Raw genomic sequence first — 23443 nt, 5'->3', positions numbered from 1 at the left:
ATAGAGGAGCCAAGGGAGATCAGTGAGCTGCAGTGCTCCAATTGGCTTGTTTCCCAAACACCACCCTGAAAAGGGAGTGCCTTTATTTTAGCTGCCTTGGAAAGGAGAGCTTTGCCTGACAACCCTAGGATTTGGGGGGTTGTCTGGTAAAAATACTAATTTTATAGAAGTTTCATAATGTAATTAAGTAACTTTTGCTTATAACCTCATGGTGACCCCTTCCCTTATCTCTACATCTGCTAAGAAAGCACAGCTGAGCTAAAGGTGACAACTTGGTCGTTTTCCAACTGTGGGAAAAGGATATATGCAATAAATACTAATAAATTCGACTGGGATTTTAGCATCCCTCTGAAAAATAAAAGGCATAAAATACTTGTTAGTGTCCAATTGCATGTTCATGTTGCATGCTGTGTCTACATTTAAATAAGCCAATATATTTATTCATTAAATTTATATGGCTCCCATCTCACTATCCAAAATACATCTATGTTTATTATTTATCATATGAGAATAACAGAAGTAAACAGCAATATATGATGACCTGGTTTACACAATAGGCTAAGACAAAACATTGTATTTTACGTTATGCCAGGCCAAACAAAGCTTAATTTGAGAGTTTTATCTAGGCCTTTTATTTATATAATGACCATGAGCTCCAGTTTAATATTTTTACTTCTAACATAATCTCTCTCCAGAATATTGCTTTGGCTTACAGCAAGCGGGAAAGAATTTACTGTATAGAAACCACTGAATTGGTAGTTATACTCACTAAAACTGCAGAATACGAAAGGAGGAATGCAGATATTTCCTCTAATTGCCTAATTATCCTATACCTTTTTGTATTTTAATTAACCATCTTTAAATTGCATGGAAAAATGAAAATATCAAATACACTAATGTTACTTTTACACAAACTTTTTTTATCTTTTACAAAATTTTATGGTGAATAAAAACATTAGCTGAGTTCTGCAACTGTAATCAGTTCAATATGGTAAGTTATATGTTATATGGACACAGCATCTGCTTCTTTAAATCCTATCACTTTTTCCTTCTTTTGCACTGGAAGATTATGAATAAGAAAAAATAAATAAATGCACAAATAATTTTTAGTTAATGGTATTGGGATCCCTCCAGCTGTAAGCTTCCCAACACTACATTTAAGACAGAGCTACAGATGTATCTGTATGCAACAATGGAGACTGAGGAATAGTATCTCAAAAAATGTGACAGGCCAACAGAGTCAGAGATAAGTTTTTTTTAAAGTATTAAGTAGTTGAAGATGGGGATTCAGGTAATCATGAGGCATTTGCAGTCATAAAGTCCTTGACAAGTTTACAACTGTTTAGTAGCAATTAAACTGCACTAAAATACAGTTGGATTATTTTGGTATTTTAATTATTTTAATACATCTACCTATGTTTTCAAACTTGACTAGTGTCTCTGGAGAAACTACTGTTGAAAATGGATAATTCCTGGCATTGATTGTGGCAGTTAGGCCATAGAGCTTAAATTGTTTGACAGGACAATTTTAAGATAAAGATCCACTCAATCCACTCAATCCACTCTCCAATTTGTCTTGAATACCTCTTAGCTATATGGTATACAATCCTGTTATAGATATCAGATAGAAAGCAAATTTAGGTAAAAGTTCAGATGAATATGAGAGAACACTTTCATGTATGAAACAGACTTTCCTCTATAATGCTAGTTCTTGGTTGGTTGGTTGGTTGATCAATAGATTGATATCACAATTATATAGAGGCCATCTCACAGAATGTGACTCTGGTATACAATAGAAATCATAAAATGCTAACACAGAGCATTCTACAATTAAAAAAAGTCAAAGCTACCAGCATAGCAGAGAGAGAATAGCAGAGAGTTATCATTATAGGCAATATAGCCATCTCATTACAGGTTTTCCTTAACATGATGGTAATGGAGCCTGTCCATTATGGTTGTAAAACAGGTCATCCATGTCACCAGCCCAATTTTACTTTTGCTGCCATTATTAAACACACTTATTGTTCACTATTGATTGGTTTTGCAAAAAATATCAAAGTATATGCTGATTTTTAGCAAAAACTTTGTAAAAAGCACTGAGATAGTGCAAATGGCCATAGATTAGGCCAACTGCCAAGTGCCCAAAATATAGTCACAGGACAGTAGAAGGGGGCTGAATGTTGGTACTTCAGCACTGGCTCACAGGTATGCCCAGGGAGGTTTGTCATAACTTAGAATGGTTGCTAAGCTTTTAAGTCAAGAACTACCTGTAATTCCCAATCCTGATTGCACAACCATGCTTTAAGGAACTTCTGGAAGGATGGTGGAGCCGAGGCCAATCTCACCTAAAAGGGGAAACAATATCTCTGAAGTCCTTCCAGATGTCTTTCAGACAAAGTTCAAAACATACTTATTCTGACAAATCTAATGGGATGGACAGATTAGTCAGATAGAGGCAGTTCCTCATTTTACCCAATTCAAGTCATGAGGGATTTTAAAGATCATAAAAAGTGTCTTGATTTGGACCTGGAAGCAAACTGGCAATTGTGCAACTTTGAAATAGATGTTAAACCTGTAGGAGGATCCTTATTGCTCTGAGCTTGATAGTTGTCTTGCAGGTGTTTCATTACTACATTAGATATCATCATGCTAGAAGGGAAAGGTTTGCTCTTAATTTATGTATACGGTAGCTTGCACGTCAGTGTTGGTATGAGGTTCCTTGATTGGATTGTTTACTGTTAACTTGTCTGCATTGATAGTTCCTTGATGGCGGGTTTACTTGATTTTGTCCAATGTGTCACAAATCGGGGACGCATGACTCCCAGGATATTAACATATGGCAAATGTATAAAACAATATGACAAAATTATTATAAAAAATTGTCATAATACTAAAATATCATAAACATTTCCTGTGCTGATGTTTGGCTATACAAGTTTAATATTGCTATTTTCAAGATACATCCTTTTCTAGTGAAGGTAATACATTACACGTTCTATTATCAGTGAACGCACTGAGGAATCTAGTAAGAAACAACTCTGAAAGGTTAATTCAGTTAGTCATGGGTTGTCTAGTATATCCTACCTTTTTTCCCTTTTACTTATTAATTTTCAGCTGTCTGGTCATCTTCCCTTCTTCATAGCTAAATACATATCAAAAGTGGAACAACCAGGTATAATATTCCAAGCCCATTATGGCTGAACAGAATGGAAGTATTACTTACCTTGTTTTAATATTTAATATTTAAATTTTTGTTTACATCTCAAGAACTTATTAATTTAAAGCTTTTTCTATTGGCCTTCTTCTGCCAGTTTTAAACTATGTTTCCTAGAATGGGCAGTTTCAGAATTAGGAAATAAATATATTCCTATTTGTTGATCTTACATTAGTTAGTCTTCATTCTACAAGAGACAAATGAAATATGAATAAAATGACAAGAATCTTCTTTTTGCACTATTTAAAAATTCAGTGATAACTGTTATTGAAAGATAAGAACTTTTGTGCTGAAAACATATCCATGAAGAATTTTAATAAGAGAGGAACAAAAGATATGAAATAAAATGTTTATTGAATTAGTATTTAGTGTTACACAATGTAATATAGCACATAATGAATTGCATTTTAAAAAAGAAAGTTTAGAGGCCAGCATAGCATCTTGAGTATTCTGCCTGAACTAGGTGAAAATTCTGCATTGCAGCCTGAGAACTAACCTATTTATTTGAGGAACAGATCAAGCGCAAATTAGGATCATAACGGAAAAATGAAATTGGAAATTACTTTATGAATTCCTGATCCATTATGAACTCTTAGAATAAAGAATTTTATATTTTCACTGTTCTTTTCAAACTCAGAGAAGGCCAGTAAGTTAAGAGGTCCATCAGTATCTGCTTGGCATACCAACTGAGCATCGATTTATATAATTAACAGATTTACAACCATTGTAAACACATAATCTTTTTCCACAGTTGTAAAAGATATTGATGAGAAAACTAGCTTTAAAACCTGCTGATTCTGTTTTTCCACAAAACATTTTACAGAACAGCTGTTACTACCAGTTTCCTGAAAAAGAGGAAAACTCCACATTCTCCTGAGTCACTTTTTCCTCATCAAGTGTTATTTGTGCAATGTGAGTTCAAGATAGAAAAGAGCTAGTCTTTTGTAGGAACTCTTGAAAATGGCTTATTGTCACACTATTAAAAATTACTAACATATTTTTAATGTTTTTTTGTGGAAGGTTATAGCAGTAACAGATTACCATAACATTGTACTGATATATATATATATATATGTATGTATATGTATATGTATGTATATGTGTGTGTGTGTGTGTATGTATGTATGTGTATATATATATATATATATATATATATATATATATTTACTTTTCTTGTGAAAATTCAGCCTTAAGTGAAACAGAGACACAAACACAGGAGTTCAAATATATGAAGAGTACGTGCCTATGAATATAGCCTTCAGACAATATTACTCTAGTAATAATGCCTATTTATTATTTTAAAAAATCTGTCATATTCCTGTAGAATCAAAAAAGAACGGCAAACTGTTGAACCATATATTTTGCCAATAGAAATGCAACTGAAAAATATATTGTCTCCTAAAATTCTATCTAGCTTTGATGTCTGCCTGTCTTTGAACATTTCCACTGCGATTAGAAATTATCTTTTGTCCACAAAACATACTTCTAATTATTTTCACTCAGGCAGAAGTTCCATTTATTTAACTGAAACTCTCAGGCATGCTATAGTTCTAGATCTAATCTAGATCTCTTTATAATTCTAAATGGAAATATTTTTATAGTTGTTCCTTTTGCTACAAGGTCATTTTGTTAAGATTGTCATTATTAAATAAGATTAAGAAACCGCATGCATACCAGAGTTGTGCACTCAGACCAAAGGAGCAAGTTAGTAGCATAATATCCAGATATTAAGAAATTCTGACATTTGATGTACATATTATACAATGTGGCTGCTTTCCATACTGCTCTTACCTCTTCATACAAACTGAAATCTCCAAGCAGGGCATGTAAATAGTTGTGAGTGACTGCATTCACAAACAACCAAAGTGACTCCTAACTTTACACTACAAAGCTTATCAGACTAAACAAGCACATTGAACAAGCATTTTAATATAATCAACAAATTATTTGTGTTGATTTAGCAAAATATTTGCAATGAAGGCCATACATATCTAAGATTTCAAGTGTGTTTAATTTTAGGTAATTAAAATTTTGCCACAGTTGTCATTACTAAATAAATATAAGACACTTAATTTCAAATACTACAGCTATATTAGTTTATTAAGGGGAGTACAGAAAGATATAAGAAAAATAACAGATTGAAAAGGTACAATTTCCAATTAAACAGTTTTAAATTTTGCATACAAATGTGTGTAGGCTTGGGGCTAGATTATATTCTTAAAAAGCATAATTAATTAGTACTTCAGGTAATAGTTATGAACAAAGGAGTTTAGACCCGGCAGATTTGGAATGTCAAAAGATTTCCAGAAGATAAATTGCTTTCTAAAGCAGCTTTTACACCATATAAAAAGTGGCTGGAAAAAGTAAAGTATCTTTAAGGCAGGCAAGCAGCATAATTAGATTGTTAATGTCTGTGACACTATCGGACAAAAACATTTTAGTCCTAATTTGATATTAGGATTATTTCAGCCCACAAATTAATCCTGCCCCACCTACTGTACAGCTATATAATAAACAGAAGTATTAGAAGAGCAAAGATAAGTTAGAAAAATCTGCACACATGCAATTGAAACACTTACCCAGGTATCTCAGACATGAATTAGGTTTCCTGCTAAATTGGAAAACAGTAGCAGTCAGTCTTTTTAAAATTTTAAAAAACGTGCTTCTAAAATTTATTTATTTTTTGATTTGTCAATCGCTAACAAGATAATAGGTATAAGTATATACATAGTTATGAATACATGAAATGGGTACATATAAGAAAAATAAAAGAAACAATAGGACAGGGACGGTAGGTGCGTTGGTGCGCTTATGCACGCCCCCTACAGACCTCTTAGGAAAGGGGTGAGGTCAATAATAGACAGTCTAAGGTTAAAGTTTTTGGGGTTTGGGGAAGAAACTACAGAGTCAGGTAGAGTATTCCAGACATTGACCACTCTGTTGCTGAAGTCATATTTCCTGCAATCAAGTTTGGTGCAGTTAACCTTGAGTTTGTATCTATTGTGTGCTCTTGTGTTGTTATGGTTGAAGCTGAAGTATTCATTGACAGGTAGGACATTGCAATGTATGATTTTATATACCATACTTAGATCAGACCGAAGACGGTGTAATTCAAGGTTTTCTAGGTCTAGAATTTCAAGTCTGGTGGCATAAGGTATTCTACAATGAATAGAGGAGTGGAGAACTCTTCTTGTGAAATATTTCTGGACTTTCTCAACTGTGCTAATATCAGATACGTAATGTGGGTTCCAGACTGATGAGCTGTATTCGAGTATTGGTCTAGCAAATGTTTTGTATGCTCTAGTTCGTAGTGTGATGTTACCAGAGAAAAAGCTATGTAGGATTACTTTAACAACTCTTAATGCCTTTTTGGCTATGTAGTTACAGTGGGCTCTAGCACTTAGATCATTAGAGATGAGTATTCCAAGGTCCTTTACAGAGCTTGGATCATCAACAAGATCTTGACTATTCAGCTTGTATTTTATTTTCTGACCATTCTGATACATAGTCAAGATCTTTCTGAAGGGTAGCAGTATTGTCTGTGGTATTGAACAGCTTTACATCATCAGCGAAGAGAACGCAGTTGCTCTTAATATGATATGATTTGAGACATAGTTATTTACCAACCAAACACCATCAATAATATTGTCCAATATAGGTTTCTCCCAGAGTGGTTTTGTCTATTTCTCTCATCTTAGTCCTCCCAAAGATAAATCTGGACTAGTTAAAAAGAAAAAAAAAATAAGAGATGAGGAAAGTAGACCTAGATGAAATTAACTATTTTAGATCCTCCTCGGAAAATATTTAGATGAAGCAGCCAATTCTTTTTCTGAGGATTCTACTTGCACATCATTTGATGATCACATGCATTAGATCTAGATTCTTCTTAAAACTTCCTTTGACATTGTCATCACTAGCATTATATTTCTGACACAAAGCAAAGAGGAGAAATTAAAAGATGTTCTACCTAGCCAAAGACAGTTTCTGAAGTAATTTATTTCAATCATTTGAAGAGGCAGGATAATTAATGCAAACAAATATTTAGGTTTTTAGAAAAGGGAGTAAAAGTAATAAATCCAATAAAATTCCATAAAAAAATACTTCAGGATATCATGCTGTGTTTTTAACACTTTGAGACATATGTAATACAAAATAATTTATAAAATAAAATAATTCTATTGAATCAACAATTGTAAACATTCCATAAATGCTTCATATCAGTTTGCCTAACTGAACAACTCTGTAGCATTCTAAAACTTAAGTACTCTTTAATCCAATAAAAATAAATACATTTGTATCATCTGGTCATATTCTGTGTCTTCCATTAAACTATCAGAACTTTAAACAAAATAGAACTCTGCTTACTACCAGACTGGTGGACAGAGGACAGAAAGGAGGAAATAATTTGTATCAAAAATTATCTTGAGTGAGAATAAGTTTTATATGCTGCCATATAAAATATGCAAATATAATTAGGACATGGGTGTTATGGGTTCTTAATGTCTAGAATAATTGTTCTGGCAAATTTTCTACTCAAAATTGAACAGCCTACTGTCCACATAAATAGTGTATCATTTAAGACAAAAGGCTTTGTTAAATCTAGATCACATGGTAGTTAGACTTGCACAGATATTGACACCCGAGTTTACACAGCTTTAATCCTTCCATGAGGAACTCACAAATCCTTAGTTCTGAATTAGAATTGTTTTGATCATTTCATTCATGTTTTAGGGCCACAATTCTGAACCAATTAAATGAAATTCATTAATGAAAAATCTGTGGGGCTACTAAATAACAGAATGATCATCATGTCCTCAAACATCTCAGGACATTTCCACTATATAACTGACAATTATACTTAGGTTTATCATTTAGCAATTTCAAGTGCATTTAGATAAATACAATTTTAAAGTATTTATAATCATGGAACATTTTGAAGCTCTTAGAAAGTTTGTGCTTTATTCTTTTTATAAACTTTTTTGCTACTGCGTATCTCCAAATTTGACAGAAATAAGCAGATTTATAGCAGATTAAAAAGAGGAAATACCTCTGCACAAGTAGATAAAAATACTTTTTAAAAAAGCCATGAAATGATGTTTTCCAGATACACCAGGATTTTAAAACAAATTAGAATATTTCACAAACTGCATGTTATACAGTGGGATAAGATGATCCAATACATAAAAAGTAAGTTCAATACAAAAAATGTAAGGAAAAAGCTGTGCTAAATCTTTGTACTACCTGAACATATCCTCAAAGTGCAAGAACAATTCTTTTTTGGACTCATATTTGTGGAGATAACAATGGGCTGTAAGATTTAATATGTCTGCCTACCTCCATAATTATGGCCAGTGTACACCAAATTTCCATGTGGTGCTTGTAATCCAGATCAAACACTTAACACCAAGTAAGCTTTGTCTCCAATGCTTAAGTAGTTTGGTGACTTGTAACATGCCAAGCATCACAATTACCAACAGGTATTTCTGATATCATTTATTCAAGCTAGCATTCTATCTGAGACCGAGGCATTGTCCGTAAACTTAAGGAATGTCAGTGTATCTCTTGCATCTGCCGGATCCGGTCCTTCTGCCACATTAGGTTTTGCGGCATTGGATATTTCTGGTTACCATGTAAGGACCGAAAGGGGATTCTCACATGACAGGCTGTAGCACGGCAGCGAGGCTGAGGCATAGGAGGAAGTAACAGCCAACGCTTCTTCTCAGCACAGTAGCGGTAGGCCTCTTTTCTGTACTGTTTATCAGTATCATCACTGTTCTTCCATCCACCTATGATGAAGATATCATCTTTGTAATAGCAAATAGCCGCCCCTTCAATGCCAAGAACCTCTGGTGGTAAGCTTTCCAGAATGTCATCAGATATTGGATTAGAGATTTTTCTCTTGGCCTCTTCATGGTCTATAGGATAGCTCCTAGGACAACACGAAGCGGTGTAGTAAAAGTTGGTGTTCCCCACAACCATTTGGAAGCAGCAATAGTTATCAAGGAGTGGCAGAGACTCACAATCTCGCCACTGTCGTGTGTCTGCATCATAGCGAATAATGAGAGACCTTAAGCCATCTTCATTATCTCCGTCAACTGGTGTGCGAGCTGCCATGTAAACAAATCTGTTGTCTATTGTAATCACTTTAACATCCCGGAGTATCTTTGGGGCAGACTCCAAGTTGTGCCACTTATCTTGATCAGGGTTGTAGACAGCTACATCTTTAAAACCAGGGATAAAATTCCCATGGCCACCAATGCTGTACAGGTTTCCCTTTACCTCAGTAAGTCCAAAATAATGTTTCCTGGTTATCAGATTGGAAACCTGCTCCCAAACGTTTCTAACTGGGTTATACCTTTCCATGGTCTTGGCAAAGCCAGGTTTCATGGAACCTGCCACGTAAAGATAAGATTTGGTTACTACCACAGCATGCCCATCAAGGTGATTGTGTGTGCGTGGTAAATTCACCCATCTATCTTCATCAATAAAGTACCCCACACATTCACTCAAGTAATCACCTCCCTCAGACACACCACCAATGACCATGATAATGTCCATGTTTTGGCCAAAGCGAGGCTGAGATGAGATAATGGAATCAACTTGTGTATCCAACTGAAAATTCTCACTCTTGAGAGCATGGCTCTCCACTGCTCCCAACACAAGTTTGAGGCATTCTTCGTTGCTTGACACCAGCTTTTCAGATTTAACATACTGAGTCAAATAGGTTGGCTTAATTTGTGATAGTCGGAGAAGCTTAAAGAGCTCTGCAAAATACTTTTCTCTTTCGTCAGGATTTCTCTGGACCCACTTTAAAAGCATCTCAAAGAGAATCTCTTCTGAATCCACTGTGATTTCTGAGTCTGAAAGCCAGTCCCTAATAAGATGAAATGGCAAAGTATAGAATTCGTCATCTTCAATGACTTTGGAGAAGTTCCTCCTGATCATCTCGGCAGCTTTTAAAGCCAGCTGGTTCAAAGAGTACATATGAGCTAAGCTGTGAATGGCGACAGAGTTGGAGAGACTCAGTTTTTTCTTGAGGAATTCCCCACAAACCTCTTTTAGACGTATTAGTAGGAACCTGCAAAACAAAAAGGGAATTTAGAAATGTCACCTGAGAATGATTAGTTTGTTTTTCGGGTTTTTGTTTTTGAAAAGGAAGAGGAGGGGGGGGAGAAGGCATTGATTACTGACTCCCTCCGTTACAGTAGAATAAGGCATTAACACTGAACGCCAACTCTATACTTTTCCAGAATAGTATAAACTAGCCATTTTTATAACTAATCAATCAGTAAAACGCAAGATCAAAGTTTAATTTCTTTCCACCTCAAGCACAAAGTCCAGTAGTAGTTTCCAAGTAGAAACAAAACTACTTACATTATTTTGTTTGATCAAAACTGTCAATTTAGACATCTCTGCTCACCTTACAGCCATTCATCCATGGTGGGAATTGAAATAACCTTCCATTTTTGTGCATAATCTTGCTGCTGTCAACATACACAACACATCGAAGTTCCAATTATTTTCCCAAGTCTTTTCCCATTAAGCCCAGCTCCCCCCCCAAAAAAAGTGTTGGTTTTATCTTTATATTCACTTAAGAATTTTCTATATTAGAATATGAATGCTACTCCAATATTTCTTTGCTTTATCACATGTTCATCCTAAATGGTACACAGTCTCTTATTTACATTTCCAACATTCATTTGAAATATCTTTATACATTCTTGATAACTTGTCTGGTGTTAAACACAAGCGATACATCATCTTTATTTTAAATTGTAGTTTAATGTGAATTTTAAGCCCTTTGCCTACATATTCTTCCATTGTTCAAGCATCACATTATAGCCAAAGTTCTTCCCTAATGAATCATACAATGCCTTTACATGTTCACTTTCCAAATTCAATTTTAATAATGTTTTATAAATCTTTGAACATGTTTATCACTACCGTGCAGTAAGATTTACAATTCATTTTTAACAAAGTCAAACCTTCTGAGTCTAACTCTTCTTTGGACTTGAGGGTGGGGTCACCAAATTTAAAAGATGTTATTTTCAGTTTCTTTTTTGAAAAAGGCTACTTGGGGGGGATACCCAAAGTGGCATCTTCATAAAAAATGAATGTTTTGTATTTATTTTACTTTTACTATGGAACTTCTAACAAAATGATTGTTAAAATCAAAATTACTTTAACTTTGTCATACCATAAATAACCAGGCCATCTGAACTTTTAATTCTAAATCAGTTATCCTCTTGTTCTGGTTTTGCCAGACCGGACAACAAGCGCCAAAATACAATTTCATATCTGGCAAATCCAATAGTTTATATTTAATTCTGGGTTTGAGAATTGTTGGCGAGCTAATAACTTGCATTTTTTGCTTTCCACTAAGCTGACATTCAAAAATGGTGTCTTTTTCAAAAGGTGCCAGAGCTGAAGTTCTCTGCAACTGTCCAGCAGTCCCCCTTCATGCTATAACTCAAGTAATTCAGAAACTGCACTGGGAAGAAGTGTTGCCATAATAATTTTCACCTTGGTAAGGGCCATGTTTAATGCTGCCATTCGGCTTTATTTCTTTACTTTGTTCAATTCTAGTAGCGTCTTGATGTGCCTTATTATAACAAGCCAGACGCTAGGCTAGTCTTTCTGGAAAAGTAGTCTACGCCAACTAAAGCTCTCACTGGTCTACACTGGAACCCAAGAGCAATTTTCACAGTTCCAGGGAAGGAGAGAATGACTGACTGACCATCCCTGGTTGCCTTCACGAAGAAGGCCCTCGGGTGAAGGTACCTTCTCCCATCAGAACTCGGACAAACATTTCTGCCGACACACAACAGTCGGTCGGCGCCTGACTTATCACCTGACACTTCGTTCCTCCTTCCCGCCTCACCTGTCGGCCAACTCCAGAACCTCGTGCACGTTGCCAGGACTGACGCGAATGCTCCCCGTGTACATGAAGCTGATGACCGCCTCGATCGTCTCCGGGTCTGGTCCCGCTCCCGAACTCCATTTCCGTAACTCTACCCGCCCCGAGCGGGACTCCGCAAAGTCGCCCAGGAGGAGAGGAGCGAAGTATTCGGTGGCTGCTGCCAGGACGGAGCGGTGAGCCCGGAACTCTCGCGGCGGGGGGTCGGAGCCGCGGAAGGCCCCGCCCACTCCCCTCTCCTCCTCCTCCTCCTCATTGCTGCCGCCACTGAAGGCTAACGTGACGTCACAGAAGAGGCCTAACCGCCGCTGTTCGTTCTGGCGGCGGGCGAGGTCGGAGCAGTGGGCCACACACGAAAACACCTCCGAGTCAGGCTCTGAGTCTGGGCCCGCCTCGCCCTCCAGGCCCGGGAGGTCGACATCTGCGTCGCCGTAGCCTCCTGCGTCCAAATCGCCGTCACCTCCAGCTGCCGCCATCTTGGCTTCTCAATCGTTTCGAACACTTTTCCCGTAGCTAAATCTAATTACGTCACTTACAGGATCATAGAGATATGAATATATTATACTTCCGGACATAAAAAAGTAGCCGCTTGTGACGATAGATAAAAGAATGATAGAGATAAAATTCGCACAAGTTAATCTTGTTTGGAAAAACTGCTTTCTCTTTATTTAGGGTCACTGCACCTGTTATTTCTTGAATTAATATTTGCAGGTTTATTCTTAATTAGCCGTTATAGAAAGAGGGAGTTAGCAACCTCTGACAAATCAATCTTTGCAGAAAACAATAGACTAAAAATCACATGGTCTTCCTAAAAACCAAGTCAACTTGTAAAAAATATTTTAAAAGAAAATGGGTATAATTTTATTAACTAATTAAAATCAGACTAAATTTCAATTGAAGTTTAATATAATTATGGAGATTCTAATGCTGCCACCATTTCTTGGAATTCAATCCTGGTATGCCACAGGTGAAACCAGTAAACAGTTTATCCTTCCCATTTATAGAATGTAGCTAGTTATTATGCTTAAGGCTAGATTTTCTGTGCAAACCAAACCAAACAAACCATATTATTCCAAACAACTTAAATAATATAGTTACTATTATAGTTTGCCCATTGTCCTATCTAATCCACCATAATTAAATTCGCAAATGAAATCACATAAGAAATTCCAAGATCAAAAGGTCAAGCTATTTCCCCATGTTGTACCTTGGCAACATTGTTATTGAATGGGAGATATTTTACTCATGGAGATATATAAAGTTGATGTTTTTCAAATCCTGTTCTAAATATTCTTGGGAATTTATTCCCCATCCCAGTGCCAAAGCTGTTGTACCATAAAAAGGCATTTTGATTTATTTATTTACTTCGGTCCTTTTTTGATCGGAACCATTAATTGGAAGGGGCCATTTTAGATCAGGAGTGCAGGAATATGAATGAAAGAATCCTGAATTAAAGGATTCATTCATTTTCTATCTTGCTGCAATCACAAATAACAACACGAACACAGACATAGAGAAATAAAATGTTTATTGAATTAGTATTTAGTGTTACACAATTGTAATACAACAAAGAATTGCATTTAAAAAAATAAAGTTTAGGTTTCATCATAGCATCTAGAGAATTCTATTGAACGGGTGTGAAGTTTACATTGCACTCTGAGAGCTGACCTATTTATTAAGAAACAGACCCAAGGCAAATTGGGATCACAACAGAAAAATGAAACAAAGTTATTTTATGGTTCCCTAGTGTTCACTGGAAAAAGAGTTTCATATTTTATACAGTTTTATATTTTTTACCATTCTAATCAAATTCAGAGGAAGCAAGAAGCTGGCAATTGAAACCTGCAACTAATGAGATAGCTGGGCTACCTGACATGCCAATCTAATAGTAACTTAAGAGATCCACAAGTCTTAGCTTGGCATATCAACTGAGCATCAATTTGTATTACGGTATTAACATATTTACAACCTTTGTAAATGTATCACCCTTTGCTAGAATTACAAAGCTATTGATGTGAGAGAAAGCTAGTCTTAAAATTTGCTGTTTCCATATTTTTCCAAAACACTCTACAGAATAGCCAATACTACCAGTTTCTTTCAAATGGGGAAAACTATACCTCTACACAATTCTCCTATTCTTCCAATATCAAATGTCATTTGTGCAATGTGAGTTCAAGATGAAAGGCGCTTATAACAATGTCATTGTTTGGGGAAATTATTGTAAATTACTTGTCACTTGATTAAATGGTGACTAACTTAAAATATTTTGGATACCATGTTTTTTTGTTGTAGAGGTTATGAAAACAACCAATATATCATTTGTGACAAAACTGTACAGAATATAGGTAGTCCTTGATATACAATCACAATTGGGACAGAGACTTTCCATTATTAAGCAAAGTGGTTAAGTGAGTTGGATTCAATTTTATGACCTCCTTTGCCACAGTTCTTAAGTGAATCATTGCAGTTGAACACAAAGCAGGAGATCAAACACTGTATATGAAGAATATGTGCCAATGAATATCATCTCCATATCGTATTATGCAGTAATAATGTCTGTTTATTATAAAAAGATATATTATACTCCAGTAGGATCATAAAATAAAGGCATGCTGTGGAACCATATATTCTGTCAGTAGAAAATTAATAATTTATAAAAGATTATTGTCTCCTAAATTCCTACGTAGCTTTGAACTCTCTGTGTCTCTTAACATTTCCACTGCAATTTCTTTTGGTTGCAGGAAATAACAAAGTGTATTTCTAATTATTTTCACTCGGGCAGAAGTCCCTGATTCAGTTAAATAACTGAAACTCTCAAATATGCCAAGGAACAATCTAGATCTGTTAATAATTCCAAATGGAAATATTTTTATAATCTGTTGGAGGATTTCCCTTTGCCACAAGAAAGTTTTGTCAAGGTTGTCATGGCTGAGTAAAGATAAGTCATTTTTACACAGAGGCCACTGTTGTGTATTCAGACCAGGGGAGCAAGTTAATAGCATAATATCCAAACATTACATTAAGAAACTTTGACATTTCACCCTGCATATTATACGATGCGTTTGCTTGCTGTAGTGCTCTTAACTTGACATGCAAACTGAAATCCCGAGAATGACACGTGAATAGCTGTGACTTCATTCACAAGCAACATAGTGACTTATGATTTTAAAATACAAAGTTTACCCAAACTAAATAAGTATTTTAAACAAGCATTTTAATTAGTATAATCAATATATTAACTTATTTGTGGCGATTTGGCAAATATTTGCAATGAATGCCAATTATACATACTACAAAGTTTTCAAATTGTTTAATAGGGACATACTGTATACTTAATCCATTTTAATTATGTTTAAAAGAAATATTGAGATATCTAAGAAAAATATCAGACTGAAAAGCTATAATCCCAAATTTAAAAATTTACAATTTTCCACACAAATGTGCCCAGGCTTGGAGCTAGATAATGTTCTTAAGAAGGATACTTCTTAATTAGTACTTCAGATAATAGTTTTGAGAAGGGTTTAGACCCCGGCACCTTTGGAATGTCAAAAGATTTCCAGAAGATAAATTGCTTTCTGAAGCAGCTATTCCACCATAAAAACGGGCTAGTAACAATAAAATATCTTTCAGGCAGGCAAGCAACATAACGACTGTTAATGTTTGTGACTCTGTGGAACAGGGCATGTTAGTTTGATATCAGGATAATTAGTGCAGCCCACAGGTTTACCATGCCCTTATCTACTTATAGCTAAATAATAAACAGTAGTATTAGGATGGCAAAGATAAATTAGGAAAACCTACACATCCATGCAATTGCAACACTTACCCCAGTATCTCAGACATGAATTAGGTTTCCTGCTAAATTGGAAAACAGCATTAGTCAGTCTTTCAATTTTTAAATAAAGTGCTTCTAAAATGTAAGACATAGTAAGTTACCAATCAAATACCATCAATAATAATATTGCCCAATACAGAACTTTTCCATATTGATTTCATCTTCATGTTTCATTTTTGTGCTCCTAGCCATAAATCCAACTTGTTAAAAGGGAAGAAAAAGCAAGAGAGATGAGAATAGCAGACCTAGATGAAGTGTTTGATCATCTTTTTCAGAAAATATGTATAGATGAAGAAGAGGCAAATTCTACATTTGACGATTCTGCTTATAGACCATTTGGGGACCTCATGCATCAGGTCTTGATTTTTCCTGAGACTACCTTAGATATTGCCATCACTATATTTTTACCACATTTATGACATAAAGCCATAGGGGGAGATGGAGAGTTGCTCTACTTAAGCAAGGATGATTTCATGAGTTAACATGTTTAACGCTTTGGGACATGGATCTGTAATGGAAAAGAATTTATAAAGTTAAATATCCTCTTAGATCAATAAGCTGACGTCAAATACTGCATAAATGCTTTACATAAATTTGCCCGCCTGAACATCTCTGTAGCATTACAAAACTTCAGTATTCTTGAATAAAATATATTTCTTTCACCTGAATATATTCTGTATTCTTCATAAAATTACCAGAACCCACAAAATAGGATTGTGCATGCTACTAGGATAGATGGTAGAGAGAAAACAGCAAATAATTTACAGTATTTCAATCATTTGAATTATTTGAGTGAGAATAAATTTTATATGCAGCCAAAAGACAAGACTTGGAGGATATGGAATCTCAAGTCTAGGATATTCAGGCAAATTTTCCAAATGAACAGCCTTGCACTTTGTACTGTCCACACACAAATGGTGTCACATTAAGACAAATGGATCTGATTGTCAAAGATAGATCAGACGGTACTGAGACTTACTTACCAACACCCAAGTTTATACAACTTTAGCCCTGTATAATGAATTTCCAATTGCTTAAATTATAGATTATGATTTTTTTTGGTCTTTTCATTTTTTAAGGCCACAATTCTTAACTGAAAAAAAATAATGGAAAACAAGTGAGGCGACTGAAAGGCAGAACAGTAATCGCTAAAAATTATAGTGAAGCTGAGGAATGCAGACATATTTTATTACATAATTGTGAATGGTCCAAACAGCAAAACTTATAACTAATACTATTTAGCAATTTCAAGCATTTGGATAAATAAAACTATAAAATATTAGCATGGAACATTTTGAAGTTCTTAGAAATTCTGTGCTTTATTCCTCTTAGAAGAATTTTATTTTTTAGTTATTTTACATCTCCAAATTTGAGAGAAATTCATAACAGAAGAGAAATACCTCTGTAAAAGACTTAAGAAAACCTTGGAATGGTCCATTACATATATATCATCATTTTAGAACAAACTGAAATACTTTACATGAGCTGTATAATGTTTAAAATGAAAGATGACCCAAATACAAAAAACAAGCCTAATACAAAAAGATGCAAATAGGAAAAAAAAGGCTGCGCTATACCTGAACACATTCACAAAGTGCAAGAACAATTCTTTTGTTGGATTCTAAATCTGGATCACATCTGAGAAGAAACCAATAGATTCTTAAGAATTTTCTACATCTGACTTCCGGTTTGAAAGGCTTCGGCGGCGGCAGGAATCCACAACTGTGCGTGGTTCCTGCTGCGCTCGCCGCTTGCGTGCCCCTGATCCAGCAGGATTTGGGGGTTAATAGAGGTGTATAGGTGACTGAAGATAGAGAAGGTCCAGCAGGGGTTTGGGAGGATCGCAACCCCCCTCTTCAGCTGGCTGAACTTTTTCCAAAAGCGGTGGAGTGGCAGTCAGCAATTGCCGCCACAAAGAAACTTTCACCCGGACAAGACTGTGCAGGAGGAAGCAGGAGAAAGTGAAAGTTTTTGGCTGAACCGGGATAATAAGTAACACCTAAATACCCTGGAAATTCAACTCTTTTAAGATACATTGTTCCCTAAGAAGCAGCGGAAGAAAGTTTAAGGGGAAAGGTGTTTTTTTTTTCACTCTCTTTCCCTATGGAAATAGCAGAAAATCGGAAAAACCCATCTTGGCAACAGAAGGTAATTAAATTTGAAAAATAAAACCAAGGGGGTATTAAAAATTTCTGAACACTGGAATCAAAGATTTAAAAATTCTTTTTTTGCTATAAGTGGGAAGGCAGAGATAAAGAACTTATATTAAGACTTTGCTGGAGGAGATTGCTTTGAGCTTATAAGACTAGAGATAAAATGTAATAAGACTTCAAAAATACATTTTGGAACTTTGCAATTGATTGTACCCCAAGAAGAGAAAGTACAAAAAGAAGAAAGTGCTAAACGAAACAGTTTGTGTTGATTAGGTTGCTTGCTGACTTTGGGACTTTTGGAATCTATTTTTTGAAAGACTAATAACTTTTGGGTTGTTTAAAAAACTTTATAATGGCATTATCTGTTGAAGAATTGAAAATGGAATTTCAAAAGTTAAGAGAAGAGGAACAAGAAGGGAAGGGCTTTTCTGGATCTGTTTTCCACTTTTTGGAAATGGCGATTTCTACTTACCAGGAATTACAACAACAAGAAAGCTGGGATGAAGAAGAAGAAGCCATCTTTAATGAACAAATAACTTTAGTTGAGGAAGAAAAGGAAAAGAAGGGAAAGAGAATGGAGAATTCGAGACTTAAAAACAACAACCAAAAAAAGGGAAAATAAGGTGAAAATCCGATACAATGTCAGAAAGCAACATGAAAGAGGAATACAACAGAGAGGGGAGATTAAGAGGGTGGAGACTAAGAGATGGGGGGGGGTTAAAAGGCTAGATTGGACAAGAAAGGAAAGGAAAAAGGGAAGAGAAGTCACAAAGGCTTGAAACAAGATGTAAAAAAAACGGATCTTTTTCAGAGACAAAGGATAAAATATAAATTAAAAAGAGATTCTGCAAGAGCACATAAGATTGTATTGTAGTATTGCATTTGAAATAGAATTAGAAAATTGGAACATTATATGATTTAATAAAATATTAACGGGAATATGTAAAATGTTTAAGATTTAATGATAGAGTTTAATTTGCTTTGGATTATTGTTTCAACTATATTATAAACGTATTATTTTCTTATTTTAAAATGTATGTAGAATGTACTAAGCAGAATCAGAATAGAAATTATACATTATTTTAAGTCATAAATCTAGGGGAAAGATAGAATAGTTTGTGTTTATAGAAGAGAGTGGAGACCAAGAGGGTGGAGATTAAGAGATGGAGGGGTAAAAAGACTAGGATCACAAAAGAGATTCTGCAAAAGTACATAAGATTGTATTTTTGTATCTTTAATTGAAATAATGTCAGAAAATTGGATCTTTATATGATTTAACAAAATACTAAAATGCATAAATGATAAAGTTTAATATACTATGGATTATTGTTTTAACTATATTATAAATTTATTAATTTTTTATCTTAAAATGTAGTAGGTAGTTTTAGAATGTGCTAAGCAGAATCAGAATGAGAATTATATATTAATTTTTAAGTGTTGAATTTAGGGGGAAAATATAAAAGCGTCATACTTCAATTAGTGATTACAGGAGAAATATTGTGTTAATAAGAAAAGAAAAATAGATGATTACAGAACGGACAAAATATATTAGTATAATGATTTAAATTGAGATGAAATACATAAAACAGAATTAAGAGAGTGAAAAGAGGGGAGAAGCCATAGAGAAAATATAGAATGGTAAATAAGATATGAAATGGTATATAAAGTGAGCATGAACTTGATTTATGTCTGTACCAAAAGATGTAACTCGGGACTAGGCTGCTTTCCAAAAAGAAGTTTTATGTTTTTATGTTTTGTGTTTTGTTTGTGTATGTTTGTTTATTGAAAATTAATAATATTCTTTAAAAAAAAAGTTTTCTACATCTGCCTACCTTCATATTTATGGCCAGTATACACCAATTTTCCATGTGGCGCTTGTAATCCAGATCAAACACTTAACACCAAGAAAGCTTTGTCTCCAATGCTTAAGTAGTTTGGTGACTATTAGTCCATTGCAGGCATGACAATTACCGACAGGTATTTCTGATATCATTTTTCAAGCTAGCATTCTATCTGACACTGAGGCATTCTCTGTAAACTTAAGGAATGTCGGTGTATCTCTTGCATCTGCCGCATCCGGTCCCGCTGCCACATTAGGTTTTGCGGCATTGGATATTTCTGGTTACCATGTAAGGACCGAAAGGGGATTCTCACATGACAGGCTGTAGCACGGCAGCGAGGCTGAGGCATAGGAGGAAGTAACAGCCAACGCTTCTTCTCAGCACAGTAGCGGTAGGCCTCTTTTCTGTACTGTTTATCAGTATCATCACTGTTCTTCCATCCACCTATGATGAAGATATCATCTTTGTAATAGCAAATAGCCGCCCCTTCAATGCCAAGAACCTCTGGTGGTAAGCTTTCCAGAATGTCATTAGATATTGGATTAGAGATTTTTCTTTTGGCTTCTTCGTGGTCTAGAGGATAGCTCCTAGGACAGCACGAAGCGGTGTGGTAAAAGTTGGTGTTCCCCACAACCATTTGGAAGCAGCAATAGTTATCAAGGAGTGGCAGAGACTCACAATCTTGCCACTGTCGTGTATCTGCATCATAACGAATAATGACAGACCTTAAGCCATCTTCATTATCTCCGACAACTGGTGTGCGAGCTGCCATGTAAACAAATCTGTTGTCTATTGTGATCACTTTAACATCCCGGAGTATCTTTGGGGCAGACTCCAAGTTGTGCCACTTATCTTGATCAGGGTTGTAGACAGCTACATCTTTAAACCCAGAAATAAAGTTCCCATGGCCACCAATGCTGTACAGGTTTCCCTTTACCTCAATAAGTCCAAAAGAATGCTTTCTGGTTATCAGATTGGAAACCTGCTCCCAAACATTTCTAACTGGGTTATACCTTTCCATGGTCTTGGCAAAGCTAGGCTCCATGGAACCTGCCACATAAAGATAGGATTTGGTTACTACCACAGCATGCCCGTCAAGATGATTGTGTATGTGCGGTAAATTCACCCATCTATCTTCATCAATAAAGTACCCCACACACTCACTCAAGTAATCACTTCCCTCAGACACACCACCAATGACCATGATAACGTCCATATTTTGGCCAAAGCGAGGCTGAGATGAGATGGAGGAATTAACTTGTGTATCCAACTGAAAATTCTCAACCTTGAGAGCATGGCTTTCCACTGCTCCCAACACAAGTTTGAGGCATTCTTCGTTGCTTGACACCAGCTTTTCAGATTTAACATGCTGAATCAAATAGGTTGGCTTAATTTGTGATAGTCGGAGAAGCTTAAAGAGCTCTGCAAAATACTTTTCTCTTTCGTCAGGATTTCTCTGGACCCACTTTAACAGCATCTCAAAGAGAATCTCTTCTGAATCCACTGTGATTTCTGAATCTGAAAGCCAGTCCCTAATAAGATGAAATGGCAAAGTATAGAATTCGTCATCTTCAATGACTTTGGAGAAGTTCCTCCTGATCATCTTGGCAGCTTTTAAGGCCACCTGGTTCAAAGAGTACATATGAGCTAAGCTGTGAATGGCGACAGAGTTGGAGAGACTCAGTTTTTTCTTGAGGAATTCCCCACAAAACTCTTTTAGAGGTATTAGTAGGAACCTGCAAAACAAAAAGGGAATTTAGAAACACCACTGGAGAATTATTGACTAGTTAATAACTTGCATTTTTTGCTTTCCACTAAGCTGACATTCAAAAATGGTGTCTTTTTCAAAAGGTGCCAGAGCTGAAGTTCTCTGCAACTGTCCAGCAGTCCCCCTTCATGCTATAACTCAAGTAATTCAGAAACTGCACTGGGAAGAAGTGTTGCCATAATAATTTTCACCTTGGTAAGGGCCATGTTTAATGCTGCCATTCGGTTTTATTTCTTTACTTTGTTCAATTCTAGTAGCGTCTTGATGTGCCTTATTATAGCAAGCCAGACGCTAGGCTAGTCTTTCTGGAAAAGTAGTCTACGCCAACTAAAGCTCTCACTGGTCTACACTGGAACCCAAGAGCACTTTTCACAGTTCCAGGGAAGGAGAGAATGACTGACTGGTTGCCTTCACGAAGAAGGCCCTCGGGTGAAGGTACCTTCTCCCATCAGAACTCGGACAAACATTTCTGCCGACACACAACAGTCGGTCGGCGCCTGACTTATCACCTGACACTTCGTTCCTCCTTCCCGCCTCACCTGTCGGCCAACTCCAGAACCTCGTGCACGTTGCCAGGACTGACGCGAATGCTCCCCGTGTACATGAAGCTGATGACCGCCTCGATCGTCTCCGGGTCTGGTCCCGCTCCCGAACTCCATTTCCGTAACTCTACCCGCCCCGAGCGGGACTCCGCAAAGTCGCCCAGGAGGAGAGGAGCGAAGTATTCGGTGGCTGCTGCCAGGACGGAGCGGTGAGCCCGGAACTCTCGCGGCGGGGGGTCGGAGCCGCGGAAGGCCCCGCCCACTCCCCTCTCCTCCTCCTCCTCATTGCTGCCGCCACTGAAGGCTAACGTGACGTCACAGAAGAGGCCTAACCGCCGCTGTTCGTTCTGGCGGCGGGCGAGGTCAGAGCAGTGGGCCACACACGAAAACACCTCCGAGTCAGGCTCTGAGTCTGACCCCGCCTCGCCCTCCAGGCCCGGGAGGTCGACATCTGCGTCGCCGTAGCCTCCTGCGTCCAAATCGCCGTCACCTCCAGCTGCCGCCATCTTGGCTTCTCAATCGTTTCGAACACTTTTCCCGTAGCTAAATCTAATTACGTCACTTACAGGATCATAGAGATATGAATATATTATACTTCCGGACATAAAAAAGTAGCCGCTTGTGACGATAGATAAAAGAATGATAGAGATAAAATTCGCACAAGTTAATCTTGTTTGGAAAAACTGCTTTCTCTTTATTTAGGGTCACTTCACGTATTATTTCTTGAATTAATATTTGCAGGTTTATTCTTAATTAGCCGCAATAGAAAGAGGGAGTTAGCAACCTCTGACAAATCAATCTTTGCAGAAAACAATAGACTAAAAATCACATGGTCTTCCTAAAAACCAAGTCAACTTGTAAAAAATATTTTAAAAGAGAATGGGTATAATTTTATTAACTAATTAAAATCAGACTAAATTTCAATTGAAGTTTAATATAATTATAGAGATTCTAATGCTGCCACCATTTCTTGGAATTCAATCCTGGTATGCCATTTACGTGAAACCAGTATACAGTTTATCCTTCCCATTTATAGAATGTAGCTAATTATTATGCTTGTGAGAAGTGAACCAATGTAACTCCATTTTAGATAAGCTCTCCATTTTGTATTTTGTACTTTTCCACTGTGTGTATGTGTGTGTGTGTGTGTGTGTTTCAAAAAGCAACCTCAGC

The 23443-nt window shown here is 36.3% G+C and overlaps 2 protein-coding genes across 2 annotated transcripts; both read right to left on the bottom strand.

Moving 5' to 3' along the window:
* Positions 1 to 8152: 8152 nt before the first annotated feature.
* LOC113454509 (kelch-like protein 11) lies at positions 8153 to 14383 on the bottom strand. Its single transcript, XM_026725876.2, has 2 exons — positions 12096 to 14383; positions 8153 to 10292 (listed from the first exon to the last, which is right to left on the bottom strand). The coding sequence occupies exons 1-2, from the start codon at positions 12605 to 12607 to the stop codon at positions 8765 to 8767; spliced, it is 2040 nt and encodes a 679-aa protein (XP_026581661.2). The 5' UTR covers positions 12608 to 14383; the 3' UTR covers positions 8153 to 8764.
* Positions 14384 to 17132: 2749 nt separating this feature from the next.
* Positions 17133 to 22800, bottom strand: KLHL11 (kelch like family member 11). The gene is made up of 2 exons (XM_087916259.1): positions 22268 to 22800; positions 17133 to 21696 (listed from the first exon to the last, which is right to left on the bottom strand). The coding sequence occupies exons 1-2, from the start codon at positions 22774 to 22776 to the stop codon at positions 20121 to 20123; spliced, it is 2085 nt and encodes a 694-aa protein (XP_087772385.1). The 5' UTR covers positions 22777 to 22800; the 3' UTR covers positions 17133 to 20120.
* Positions 22801 to 23443: the final 643 nt, after the last annotated feature.

Source organism: Pseudonaja textilis, chromosome Z (assembly GCF_049901715.1).
Source record: "Pseudonaja textilis isolate UNSWEBS1 chromosome Z, rPseTex1.2, whole genome shotgun sequence".
Lineage (NCBI taxonomy): Eukaryota > Metazoa > Chordata > Lepidosauria > Squamata > Elapidae > Pseudonaja > Pseudonaja textilis.
This window is presented reverse-complemented; position numbering and strand designations above follow the sequence as displayed.

Coding starts and splice junctions, on each gene's coding strand:
- LOC113454509 (XM_026725876.2), bottom strand. CDS start 12,607: ATGGCGGCAGCTGGAGGTGACGGCGATTTGGACGCAGGAGGCTACGGC. Junction 10,293..12,095: donor GTTCTGGAGTTGGCCGACAG/GTGAGGCGGGAA, acceptor TTTGTTTTGCAG/GTTCCTACTAATACGTCTAA.
- KLHL11 (XM_087916259.1), bottom strand. CDS start 22,776: ATGGCGGCAGCTGGAGGTGACGGCGATTTGGACGCAGGAGGCTACGGC. Junction 21,697..22,267: donor GTTCTGGAGTTGGCCGACAG/GTGAGGCGGGAA, acceptor TTTGTTTTGCAG/GTTCCTACTAATACCTCTAA.